The sequence below is a fragment of the Bos indicus x Bos taurus genome, chromosome 5, assembly GCF_003369695.1.
Source record: "Bos indicus x Bos taurus breed Angus x Brahman F1 hybrid chromosome 5, Bos_hybrid_MaternalHap_v2.0, whole genome shotgun sequence".
NCBI classification, from domain to species: Eukaryota; Metazoa; Chordata; class Mammalia; order Artiodactyla; family Bovidae; genus Bos; species Bos indicus x Bos taurus.
The window spans coordinates 26,491,649-26,505,853 of NC_040080.1; the positions used below are offsets into that span (position 1 = coordinate 26,491,649).

The 14,205-nt window shown below is 41.2% G+C and overlaps 1 protein-coding gene across 1 annotated transcript in view; it reads right to left on the minus strand.

The window, feature by feature from the left end:
- Nucleotides 1–548: 548 nt before the first annotated feature.
- Nucleotides 549–14,205, minus strand: part of SLC15A5 (solute carrier family 15 member 5) — a 95,457-nt gene continuing 81,800 nt past the window's right edge. The window contains 2 exon segments of the mRNA XM_027543541.1: nt 549–696; nt 8,500–8,608. Coding sequence (XP_027399342.1) covers nt 549–696; nt 8,500–8,608 — 257 coding nt within the window.

The following is a 14,205-nucleotide window of genomic DNA, read 5'->3' on the forward strand; positions in this document are numbered from 1 at the left end:
TATTGCTTGTGTTTTGGCTTTTTGGCTGTGGCTGGGATCTTACTTAGCTCCTCAACCAGGGATCAAAGCTGCACCCCCTGCAATGGAAGGCAAAGTCTTAATCACTGGACCCAGTAATGCTGCTGTTTAATTCAGAGAAAGTTTCCTTCACTCATAACTTGATAGTGTAAGAGCAAGATGAAGTACAGTAAAACTATATAGGCTTATTATTTATGTATAATATATAGGTTATTTGTGTTTAGATTTGTTATTTACTCTGACATAAACTGTGTCTGATTATTATGCCTGGCATGTAATAAGGGCTCAATAAATGTACTGAAGGGAAGTATATTGACATACTATTATTTCAATTCTAAGGACTTAAAACTATGACAACTAAGAAGTGTCATATACATTGCTTTAAACGGCTGAACCATTAAAGTACACAGATAGCGTCCATAAGGCCACTCTCATACCAATACATATTAGCTCTTAAACTAAAAGGCATAGCGTCCAGCTGAAGAAGACAGTGAATACTCCGCTCATATGATGGGTTGAGTCGAATAGTTTCACAGGGCTGTTTCCTAAAGATCAATACTTGAAGAAAATTCCAGTGTACTGCCGTAAAATTTCAAAGACTTTTCCTGGAGGGGAAGGGTTTCTTTGAGATTACTTCCACTGGTGTTCTGGGCATTAAAATGATTTAGATTACAATACCTAAAAAAGAAAGAAAGAAAGGTTTTTTTTTAAGGCCAGATGTAGATGACTTGATAAATCATTTGCTTTCTCCCCGTGCTTGTCTCTCTTTTATTACAGTCCCGTAGATACTGGCACAACGGTGATGATTATTTAAGAGCCCTGCTCCCCAGAAGAGTCTGGATAAAACGACAAAGGGAGTTTTAGGACATGTGACCGTGTCTCACAAGGACCTTTAGGTGGTGCTGTTTTACAGTCTTCCATGAGTCTGATGGTGAGAAACGTGGAAGTCCGGAATTATCAACTTTGTACATTTAATGGCGGCAGGATTGGAAAGATTTACTTCAGTCGTGTCCGACTCTCTGTAACCTTACGGTCTGTAGTCCACTAGGCTCCTCTGTCCATGAGATTTCTCAGGCAAGAATCCTGGAGTGGGTTGCCATTTCCTTCTCCAGGGGATCTTCCTGACCCAAGGATCGAACTCATGTCTCTATGTCTCCTGCATTGGCAGGTGGGTTCTTTACCACTAATGCCACTTTAGAGTGGTCAGATGCACTAGGGGTTTTTAAATTTAGCGCTGAGACTGTGTGGAAAACACCACTATTGAAGAAGAAATCTACAAATGTGTTTCTAAACTGTGTCCCCTTATCCCTGACTTATGCAAAATCTGGATTCCCCATCTTCTAAATGCCAGACAGTAAGCCAGGGCCTGGTACTCACCCTAACTTACCAAATTCTCACTACAACCTGGGAAGGATGGAACCATTCCCATTTCATAGGCAAAAAAGACTGATGTTTTAAGAGGTTACATAACTTGCTTAGGTTCACAGGAGTAAGAGTTGACAGAGCTTGGGTTTGAAACCAGAACTCTCTGAGTCCTGACCGTTTTCCTCTATAGCATGCTGCCTCTGAAGACCAATTGTTTCTTCAACATTTCGAAGAGGCTCTAGGAGGAGAGGAATTTCAGGCTGTTTTATTCACTGCTGTATGCTACTGCTTTGACCAGTGCCTGGTACATGTTGTTGTTTAGTCGTTAAGTCATGCTCGATCCTTTTAGGAACCCATGGACCGTAGCCAGCCAGGCTCCTGTCTATGGGATTTCCCAGGCAAGAATATTGGAGTGGGCTGCCATTTCCTCCTCCAGGGTACATATCAGATGTCCAATAAATATTGGTTGAATGAACAAATGAATAAGAACCATAAGTTCAATTTTATCAAAGACACATAAGTCTCCGAGGTTAGGCTTTTTTTTAAATTTGTGAAGGTTTCTGATGCTAACTTTGCCTTCTTTCCCTTCTCAATATTGCTAAAAATACCTGTAAGAAAAGGATATGCTTTGAATAACTAGTCCTTTGTCTCTGATTTAGGTCTCTTTTGCTAATTGTTACAGGTTATGTAACAAAAGATTACTGGTATCATTAACAAATTAAGCACAATGATATTAACTTTATGTGTTTTACAATATTAGAGGGATGATGGTGTCAAGTTGTAATAATAATTACCCTTCTATTTTCCCCGGCTATAAACATGTGTGCGTGCACTCTAAGTCAGTTCAGTCATGTCCAACTCTGCGACCCCATGGACTGTAGCCTGCCAGGCTCCTCTGTCCATGGGATTCTCCAGGCAAGAATACTGGAGTGGGTTACCATGCCTTCCTCCAGGGGATCTTCTCAACCCAGGGACTGATCCCGTGTCTTTAATGTCTCCTGCATTGGCAGGGGAGTTCTTTACCACTAGTGCCATCTGGGAAGCCCAATAAACATCTATAATATCCTTTATTAATGTCTTAGCATCTGATGTAGGATGCATATTTATATTAAGGTCTATAGCAATATTCCTATAATACTTTCCAGCAAGGGAAAACATTTCATCCACCTACTTCCTTCAGCCCCAACCTGGAGAGCCTCAGGTGTTTGTCACTATTTCAGATGTGATTGATCAGATCAGATCAGTCGCTCAGTGGTGTCCGACTCTTTGCAACCCCATGAATCACAGCACGCCAGGCCTCCCTGTCCATCACCAACTCCTGGAGTTCACTCAGACTCACATCCATCGAGTCAGTGATGCCATCCAGCCATCTCATCCTCTATCATCCCCTTCTCCTCATGCCCCCAATCCCTACCAGAATCAGAGTCTTTTCTAATGAGTCAACTCTTCGCATGAGGTGGCCAAAGTACTGGAGTTTCAGCTTCAGCATCATTCCTTCCAAAGAAATCCCAGGGCTGATCTCCTTCAGAATGGACTGGTTGGATCTCCTTGCAGTCCAAGGGACTCTCAAGAGTCTTCTCCAACACCACAGTTCAAAAGCATCAATTCTTTGGTGCTCAGCCTTCTTCACAGTCCAACTCTCACACCCATACATGACCACAGGAAAAACCATAGCCTTGACTAGACGAATCTTTGTTGGCAAAGTAATGTCTCTGCTTTTGAATATGCTGTCTAGGTTGGTCATAATTTCCCTTCCAAGGAGTAAGCGTCTTTTAATTTCATGGCTGCAGTCACCATCTGTAGTGATTTTGGAGCCCAGAAAAATAAAGTCTGACACTATTTCCACTGTTTCCCCATCTATTTCCCATAAAGTGGTGGGACCAGATGCCATGATCTTCATTTTCTGAATGTTGAGCTTTAAGCCAATTTTTTCACTCTCCACTTTCACTTTCATCAAGAGGCTTTTGAGTTCCTCTTCACTTTCTGCCATAAGGGTGGTGTCATCTGCATATCTGAGGTTATTGAGATTTCTCCCGGCAATCTTGATTCCAGCTTGTGTTTCTTCCAGTCCAGTGTTTCTCATGATGTACTCTGCATATAAGTTAAATAAACAGGGTGGCAATATACAGCCTTGACGAACTCCTTTTCCTATTTGGAACCAGTCTGTTGTTCCATGTCCAGTTCTAACTGTTGCTTCCTGACCTGCATACAAATTTCTCAAGAGGCAGATCAGGTGGTCTGGTATTGCCATCGCTTGAAGAATTTTCCACAGTTGATTGTGATCCACACAGTCAAAGGCTTTGGCATAGTCAATAAAGCAGAAATAGATGTGATTGAAGAGGACTCTAATACAGACAGAGGCAGGAAACTGTTTGCTTTTGTTTCTTCTTAGACATGGAAGGTACACCTGGTCTGGCACTCTGGAATATTCCTAACTATACTTAGCTAGGGCTTCCCTGCTATCTCAGAGATAAAGAATTCCCCTGCCAATGCAGAAGATACGGGTTCGATCTCCTCGGGTTGGGAAGATCCTCTGTAGAGGGAAATAGCAACCCACTCCAGTATTCTTGCCTGGGAAATCCCACAAACTGAGGAGCCTGGTGGGCTATAGTCCATGGAATTGCAAGAGTTGGACATGACTTAGCAACTAAACAGCAGCATACCCAGTTAAGTGATTTTCCACTGACCTCAACAAGATTAGTTTGGTTCTAGGACTTACACCAGGATTGTAGCACAGTAATATAAACTTGATGGTGGGGTGCCCTTGTATGCTAACACAGACCTAATTCCACTTGTATGTTAGTGAGGGTGCTGTTTCATCTTTAATCCACTGGCCTCAGGATCTTTGGGACAAGAATAGCTTGGGACCCTCCTTGATACTTGGGACTGACATTGATAGATTTATCACCAATATCTGGCTCTGACCAGATATACCTTTGGGTTTGGTAAGAGCTAGATTGTGTTTGGAAGTGTATTGAGATAAAACATCATCTCTTTCATAAATAATGTTTCAATAATACCATCCCTGGGACATCTGTGTTTTCTCCTGTTTCCATCCTTATTGTTTGTTGTTGTTTAGTTGCTAAGTCATGTCTGATCCTTTTGGGACCCCGTGAACTGTAGCCCACCAGGCTCCTCTGTCCATAGGACTGTCCAGGCAAGAATACTAGAGTAGGTTGCCATTTCCTACTCCAGGGGGTCTTTCTGACCCAGGGATTGAACCCTTGTCTCCTTTTTGGCAGGTGGGTTCTTTACCACCAAGCCACTAGGGAAGTCCCTTATTTTTTGCCAGTGTTAGACAGAAGCAATCAGTATAGAAATAAGCTGGAATCCTGCACTTCTCATTGCAGACACTGATCTAATCACTTATATTCCATACCGTTTCTCGCTTAATGCTTTTGGTTTGGCCTCTCCAGTCCCAACTGGGAATAGATACCCAAGGCAATGTGTTCCTTTGAACTAATGTAGTTGGTTCTAGCTATTTAATCTCTATGGGCAAATATCTCAGACTCTCCTTTCTTCTGAAATGGGACAAGCATTGTTTTCTTGTGGAGGCTGATCAACAGGTGGTGCTGAGTACAGTTACTTGAGCTGAAGGAACAGTCTCCATCCCCATAGAGTTAAGGGGTCATCAGAGCAGGAAGAGGGCTCCTCCATGGCACTTAGAAGCAGCACAATTGGGACGACCCGGAGGGAGGGTATGGGGAGGGAGGAGGGAGGAGGGTTCAGGATGGGGAACACAGGTATACCTGTGGCGGATTCATTTCGATATTTGGCAAAACTAATACAATATTGTAAAGTTTAAAAATAAAATAAAAGAAAAAAAAAAGAAGAAGAAGCAGCACAATTTACTCAATTAGGTTTTCACTTCAGTGTTCTCATGTATTCAGTTCAGTTCAGTCACTGAGTCATGTCCATGGACTGACACTCAGTCGCTCTTTGTGACCCCATGAACTGCAGCACACCAGGCTTCCCTGTCCATCACCAACTCCCGGAGCTTGCTCAAACTTAGGTCCATTGAGTTGGTGATGCCATCCAATCATCTCATCCTCTGTTGTCCCCTTCTCCTCCTGCCTTTAATCTTCCCCAGCATCAGGATCTTTTCCAGTGAGTCAGTTCTTCACATCAGGTGGCCAAGGTACTGGAGTTTCAGCTTCAGCATCAGTCCTTCCAATGAATATTCAGGACTGATTTCCTTTAGGATGGACTGGTTTGATCTCCTTGCAGTCCAAGGGACTCTCAAGAGTCTTCTCCAACACCACAGTTCTCATGTATAGAGTGATAAGATCAGAGAGGTGGACAAACATGCTGCTTAAGACAGAAATGCTCAACATATGGAAAATCAATTTCTTCTCATCCTGGTTTGTTTCATCCTCTCTTTGTTTCCTTCCCTCATAAAGGATGCAAGATAAAATAAAGTATACAGGAGATGGAGAAGATTTGGTAAGAATCCGATTTCTTTCTAAATAAGCCCTACATTGGGGTTTCCTCGATGGCTCAGTGGTAAAGACTCTACCTGCAATGCAGGAGCTGCAGGAGACATACCTGGGGTTGGGAAGATCCCTGGAGGAGGGTATGGCAACTCACTTCAGTATTCTTGCCTGGAGAATCCCATGGACAGAGGAGTCTGGCAGGCTATAGTCCATAGTGTTGCAAAGAGTCGGACATGACTGAAGTGACTTAGCACACATGCACAAGCCCAGCCTACATTATCTCTTAGTCCTTTTCATCTCTGGTTCCTCCGATCTCTGGTGCTTTGTATATTTTTATTCCTGCCTCCTTCTCTGAACCCTGCTCTAGCATCTCTCACTTTATAGTAACTTACTTGCTCAACAATCACAGAAGAATAATCACACTTAAATATTTTGAGTGCTAGATGCTAGCTCCATGTAGACCAGTACTTTGCTTTCTGCAATTTTATTTTTCAAGTGCTTGGAACAATGCTTAACACATTGGTTGAATGAATGGATGAATGAATAAATGTGTGAGTCAGTCCCAGAGCTAATAGAGTTTTGGTTCTCATGCTAGTGCTACCTGAATTTAGCCCACAGTCATGGTCATCTTGGCCATATCTCAGTATGAGTCTAGGTGAAAAATAAACAGGAGGAAGAAGAGAGCATAAAGCAACACATGAGGCCATCATTATTATTATTATTGCTAACATTTTTGAGTATTTACTTATCCTCACAATAGCCTTATGGCACAGTTACCATTCTTATGGTTTCCTTTTGACGAAGAAGAAACTGAGGCTTGGCAAGGTTAAGCAACTTGCCAAGGTTTGTGCAGCTAAGCTGTAGGACTGGATTCAACTGGGCTGAATCTAAAGATTGTTTTTTTTTTTTTCAACTTTATTGACATATATTTTTTAAATTAAGATATAGTTGCTTTACAATGTTGTGTTAGTTTCTGCAGTACAAAAAAGTGAATCAGCTATATGTATATATATATATATCCCCTCCCACCCCAACCCGTGCCACCCCTCAAGGTCATCACAGAGCACTGGGCTGAGCTCCCTGTGCTATACAACAGGTTCCCACTATCTATCTATTCTACACATGGTGGTGTATATAAGTAAATTCCATTCTCTCGATTCAACCTGCCCTTGCCTTCCTCACCGTGTGTCTGCGTGTCCATTCTCTATGTCTGTCTCTATTCTTGCCCTGCAAATAGGTTCATCTCTACCGTTTTTCTAGATTCCACATTTATGTGTTAAGATACGATTTTGTTTCTCTTTCTGACTTACTGCACTCTGTATGACAAACTTGAGGTCCGTGCGCATCTCGACAAATGACCCAAACTACTTTTTGAAACACAGGTCAAATCTTACAGTGGGAGAGTACGTGAAATTGAGACACAACACAGGTTTGTGAGAATTAGCTGATGGGCGGCACTCATGTATTTGGAGGCAGTGGCCAGAGGGGAAAGAAGCCTTGCCTTCAGTTTCAGTTTTTATTGCCGACTCTGTTTTGCTGCAAAGACGGGCACATTGCTGTTGAATCCTTCTGCAAGAATCTGACTTTCTAATGAGGTAGTCGATCTAAGAACCAGGCAGGCATTTTTAAGGAGATTTTACAGTACAGAGGGTCACTTTGATAACATATACTTTGGAAGGTAAGAAATTTTAAAATTCAGGAGGCCCTTAAGACTTTTAATTTTTGTTTGTTTTTTTATTTTTGTCATTAATTCTGTCTCGCCTGAGGTCTCAGTGCTTCTCTTCTGCTGGATCATAGGCCCCATGATAGTGAGGGCATAGGTGGCATGGAACATTGACTGATACTGACTTCATGTCCTTCTGATTTACCACATCCCATGACTGAGGTTCCAAAAGAGATTTATTAGAGGAATAAAAGAATGATTCAGGCAAGGAATAAGTGGCACTAGACAGGAGACTAAATGACTAAATAGATAAATGAATGGAATGAAGTGAGGAAAATAGACATATTTAGTTCCTGCAACATGGCAGACATTGTCCTTGGTCTTTTATCAAAATTCATCTCCCCAAAAAGCCCACAAAAGTTTGCAATTATTGTCCTTATTTTACATGTGTGAAGACAGAGGCTCAGAGAGGTGAGGCACTTTGCTCAAAAGCACACAGCCATCCAAGAAGACATCACTGAGAGAGAGAGACAGGCTGGCAATGGATGGATGGTAGATGATACATATTAAGCCACTTGAATGGTCTCAGGTGACTGGCTAAATGATTTTGCACAGTTTGTTATTGACCTTGAAATGGTCACTGCTGATTTAAAGGCCTGAATGGAATCCAAATCTTAAGCCTCATTAGATTTCTAGCTATTTGTTTAATGATATTTGCTTTTAATGATAATGACTCATTCATTCTTATTATCGATATGGTTATTTCTAATTCTAAAATGGCACTGTATGTTGGAGGAAAAATATCTTGCTTTAGAATTGAGCAAAGAACTTTTTATTATAAGGACTGATGGAAAAAGTGAAGTCTAAATGGAAATTTTTTGCTCTGAATATCTGTTAAATTTCTCTAATATGCTAATTTGTCCAGTCATGGAATACAAGATTCCCATTGGCTCAGTGATGGCTCCCAGATCAATATTTCATGGACTCAGAAATTGTTCATCTTACCACACACTTACTTACCTTTGTGAAACACTCCAGAATCCCAGGACGTTCAACAATGTTAATGATGCCAAGAAGAAGAAGAAGTTTTCTAAATTGCCTTTGTTTAATGTGTTTGGAAACCAATTGCCTGTTTGGAACAAATGTAATTGTTATTCAACTGCAGAGTTGTAAGTTTCTGTGAATATTTTATCATTCCACAATTCATAGAGTTTTATTCGCTTGAATAATATCTACAGAGCAAAAAAGCACATCTGAAACTCAGAGTCAAAATTCATTTAATTCTGTAATTAACAGTAAAATAATAAGCAAAGCATGCCAAATGTTTTGAAGGTCAAAAAACTTGATTTCTATAGCACAATATAGGTATCAGAAGAACCTGATTATGCTTCTAATTTGCAAGAATCACATTTTTAATTTATTCTTATATGTTTAATATATAGAGCAGTGCTTGGCACCCCCACAAGGATTGTTTGGTAAAATATATTGAATGTATGAAAAATATTTGTCATCACCAGATAGCCCATTGCATGTACTAATTGTAAGGTTGTGAATGTGAAAGTCACTCACTTGTGTCTGACTCTGTGATCCCATGGACTGTAGCCTGCCAAGCTCCTCTGTCCACGGACTTCTTCAGCCAAGAATACAGGAGTGGGTAGCCATTCCCTTCTTCTGGGGATCTTCCCAACCCAGGGATCGAACCCAGGTCTCCTGAACTGTAGGTGGATTCTTTACTGTCTGAGCCAGCAGGGAAGCCCAAGAATACTGGAGTGGGTAGACTATCCCTTCTCCAGGGGATCTTCTCAACCCAGGGATTGAACTAGGATCTCCTGCATTGCAGGAGGATTCTTTACCAGCTAAGCTACCAGGGAAGCCCAATTGTAAGGTTAGTGAGATAATACATGTAGATACCAGATGTTACTTTGATAACTGAGATAGGATAAATCCAGTGTTACTTTAATACCACAGACCCTATTGGTCATATTGCAGTCTGTGGTTCATGTGAAGATTTTCTTTTAACCTGATGAGAATTCCTCAATTTAATACCCTTAAGTAAGGAATCTTCACCTCCTTCTGATGTCACATTGAGTATGTGCTGTGCTGTGCTAAGTTGCTTCAGTCATGTTTGACTCTGTAACCCCACGGACAGAGGAGCCTGGCAGACTACAGTCCATGGGATCGCAGAGTCAGACTGTGGTCCTCCAGGTTCCTTTGTCCATGGAATTCTTCAGGCAAGAATACTGGAGTGGGTTGCCATTTCCTCCTCCAGGGGATCTTCCCGATGCAGGGAACAAACCCGCATCTCTTATATCTCCTGCACTGGCAGGCAGGTGCTTTACCACTAGCATTATCTGGGAAGCCCCAAACTGAGTATATAGGAAATTAATTAGAGTTCAAGGTCATTGCTTTTACTATGCTATGGCACCCCACTCCAGTACTCTTGCCTGGAAAAACCCATGGATGGAGGAGCCTGGTAGGCTGCAATCCATGGGGTCGCTAAGAGTCGGACACGACTGAGTGTCTTCACTTTCAATTTGCACTTTCATGCATTGGAGAAGGAAATGGCAACCCACTCCAGTGTTCTTGCCTGGAGAATCTCAGAGACGGGGGAGCCTGGTGGGCTGCCGTCTATGGGGTCGCACAGAGTCGGACACGACTGAAGCGACTTAGCAGCAGCAGGAGTAAGTTGTGACTTTTGCTTTGGATCTTTGCTAGAACTCTCTTTTCATACCTAAATCTATATATCTATATCCCTATTATCACTATGACTTACACACACACTCAATTTTTCTTCAGTGGTGTTTAAATTTAATATTGAATATGTTCTATGAAATATGATGTATTCTATCATATACATTATACATGTAGCACTTATTTTTATGCACTACTTTTAAAAACAGCAGTAGGATCTTAGTAGTAATAATATATCATAGATATATAGTATTATGGAAGTTTAAAAGATTACTTAAAAGGCAAAATCTATCTTCAGAGAGAGAGTTTAAATTCAATTGCAGTTCTGAATGGGCAAAATAGTCAGTTCAGTTCAGTCACTCAGTCATGTTCGACTATTTGCGACTCCATGGACAGCAGCATGCCAGACTTCCCTGTCCATCACCAACTCCCAGAACTTGCTCAAACTTAGGTCCATCCAGTCAGTGATGCCATTCAACCATCTCATCCTCTGTTGTTCCCTTCTCCTCCTGCCTTCAATCTTTCCCAGGATCAGGGTCTTTTCCAATGAGTCAGTTCTTCCCATCAGGTGGCCACCTCGCAAAATATTATGCAGTATGAGACCAGGAAGAGATCATCTATGAATAATCAGCTCCTACACTGGGTGGTGAGCAATCCATCTACGTTCCAACTGACTTGATGTTCAGTGTCATCTCTGGCACATAGGTTACAGGTTGCTTCCTTAACTAGTATATGGTTTTTGGCCTCTCTCTTGACAGTGTATACTTTTAAATGGGGTTTGAATTAAATGCTTTGTTCAAGGTTGATAGTCAGCAAGTGCACAAGCATGACAGCTGTGAAGAATTGTGCCATTTCCCACTTAAAGCTGCTGCTCTTCTGTCATTTAACTTCCCAATGACTATTATTATGGATCAACCATGAAAATTATCTTGTGTCCATTATAGTCTAGGACCTATAATGAAATCTGGTATTGAGTTTAAAGCTATTTTGTAAGTTCTACTTCCCCATTTTATTAATTTGTGTTCCATTACAATAGAAATTTATGGTTTTATTGCTACATTGGCATGCTGCCTTTATCTGATATTTAGGAGAAGTTTCACTGAATGTCTGTGTCTGTCTATTGGGTATTTTGTAACCCTTTTAATGCATGTGTGTGTGTGTGTGTTTAGAAACTAAACATTTGATTGTACCTGAATGGGGGAGTCAGGGTAGAGGTCAAGGTAAGTTGAGATAGCATCACACTTACTTTCAGGAAGAACTAAACCATCCTGCTAAGCCTATTCAAACAGTCCCATTTCCTTATTTCTCGCGAATTAATATCCCAATCATATTTCTGTCCTTTTCATTTCACATCAGCACTTTGCATGTCATGCGATTATACCATTTTATCACCGTGTTTCTCTGGCTAGAGTAAGAGGAGTTTGCACAGAGTAGGCAAAGCCTCAGAATTAACATGACATTAATTCTTCTTGGAGCATGAATTTTACTCCGTAATAAGTAATTGAAAAGACTATCTTTATTCCATAACAAAGTCAGATGAGGGAGAAGAATATAAATTTTGTAAGATCTTTAAAGGTAAAACATAATATTTCTAAGAAATTGTGCAATTACAGCAAATACCAGACTATCAGGGCTTCCTAGATGGCGCTAATGGTAAAGAATCTGCCTGCCAGTACAGGAGAGATAAGAGACAGGGGTTTGATCCCTGGGATCCCTGGGTCAGGAAGATCCCCTGGAGGAGGAAGGGCATGGGAACCTACTCCAGTATTCTTGCCTGGAGAATCCCATGGACAGAGGTGCCTGGCGGGCTATAGTTCATAAGGTCACAAAGAGTTCGACACAACTGAGAGACTGAGCATGCACACACGCGCCCGGTGTGGGGTTAGTGTGCGTGCATCTCTCTCATTGGGGGTGCTGGGGTGGGCACACAAGAGAAACAGTGTCACCTGGTATTATATGCATGGGGCTGACAGGAGGATGTAGTACTTGAAAAGTTAGAGAAAGGCAGTGGAAATTTGCAAATAACACAAGATATTTTGTGACTGGAATTATTTAAAAAATAAAAGAGAACCACACCACCTAGTCAAGCTCCTGATAATACTCCTTTATTCTTTTAAAATTTTTATTGGGGTATAGTTGATTTACAATGTTTCTTAGCTTCTGCTGAACAGGAAAGTGAATCGGTTATACATATGCATGTATCTACTCGTTTTTTAGATTCTCTTCCTAAACAGGCCATTATAGAGTATTGAGTAGAGTTCCCTGTGCTATACAGTAGGTTCTTATTACTTTTCCATTTTATATATAGGAGTATTCTTTCTAAAATATGATTTTTAATGTTCATCTTTCTTCCTAATGCTGATCTCATTCTGGTTCCATAGTTTTGCCTTTCCTTCTCTAGGGGATCTTCCCAACTCTGAGATGGAACCCGGGTCTCCTGCATTGCAGGCAGATTCTTTACCATCTGAGCCCCCAGGGAAGCCTTTGATTGTGTAGCTAATTTACATGGTGTGCTTCAAGGTCAAGAAAACCATCACCTGAATTGATTACATGGAGCAAGCACTAGCATCAAGTTGGAGAGAGAGATTCTTTGTGAAGCTTAACTTTGCTTTATATATGAGATTACATGTCTATGTATGCTCTTTAGAGCTGCTTCTAAGTCACTTCAATTGTGTCCAACTCTGTGCACCCCATAGACGGTAGCCCACCAGGCTCCCCCGTCCCTGGGATTCTCCAGGCAAGAACACTGGAGTGGGTTGCTATTTCCTTCTCCAATGCGTGAAAGTGAAGTTGCTCAGTCGTGTCTGACTCTTAGAGACCTCATGGACTGCAGCCTACCAAGCTCCTCCATCCATGTCCATGGGATTTTCCAGGCAAGAGTACTGGAGTGGGGTGCCATTGCCTTCTCCTCTTTAGAGCTAGCATTGCCTATAGAAAGATATAGAAAAAAATATAGAAAAGCATTGCTAGAATCAGAGAGACTTTTGAAGTCTATTATTTAATAGTTTGATTGTTGAGGATTTGCCCAAATGCATGGCTTCAGCCTTGGTTTCTCCTCTCTAAAATGATAGCAGTACCCCCTCTCACTGAGCTGGTATGAAAAGAAAAAGAGATAATAGATGTTGAGGGTTGGACACAGAGAGGGTAACCCCATAAGCATTAGGCTATCCTTTCTTGCGCCTCACTTGAGAGGTGCTCATACAAACTCATGGAGCCTGAGCCTGATCTTGAGCCCATCTCCTGTCAGATATTTCTTCATGTTCTGTGTGCCTTTTTTTTTTTTTATCATTATCCCAGGACTGGTTGTAAAATGTTCCATTTAACATTGTCAGTTGACTCAGCTCTTAGGTACTATAACTTTATTTTAGTAGCTTATAAACTTTTATTGTCGTAATTCACATTTGTGCCATTTTTCATCTGACATTTCTAGTAGCTGATTGAAATCAGGAGCATCCTTGCAAAAGGAGACAAAGTGAAGGCTTTAGGTCTCGAATGGGACTAACGAGACTTCTCTAGGTCTTAGCTGGGGTGGACAGGAAGGTTAACAACATGAGAAAAAAATAGCCACGTGAAGAGTCTGGGGGATGACAAAGTGCTGTTTGTTAATGCTGCCAGTTAAGCCTTGGTGACGTATTTTGATATTGTAACCAGCTTGTTAGTAATGAGTGTTAGACTACTGACTAGAAGAACACTCACAAAATATTTGGCATTATTCACCATCCCCCTATATCATCTCTCACTCAGCTAGATTTAATTGTTCATTTGAAAATCATTTAAGAAATTTTTATGTACCAGGAAATGGGCATTCCATCGCTTAAGCAAAGGAGCTCATGGATTAGTAACATGAAACATACAAACAGATACACCACATACCTTGTTTTATTGCACTTCACAGATCTTGCATTTTTTACAAACTGAAGGTTTGTGGCAACTCTTGTCAAGCAAGACTACCGGTGCCATTTTTCCAACAGATTTTTTTTTTTTTTTGGCCACACTATGTGGTATGTGGGATCTTAGTTCCCCAACCATGGGAAC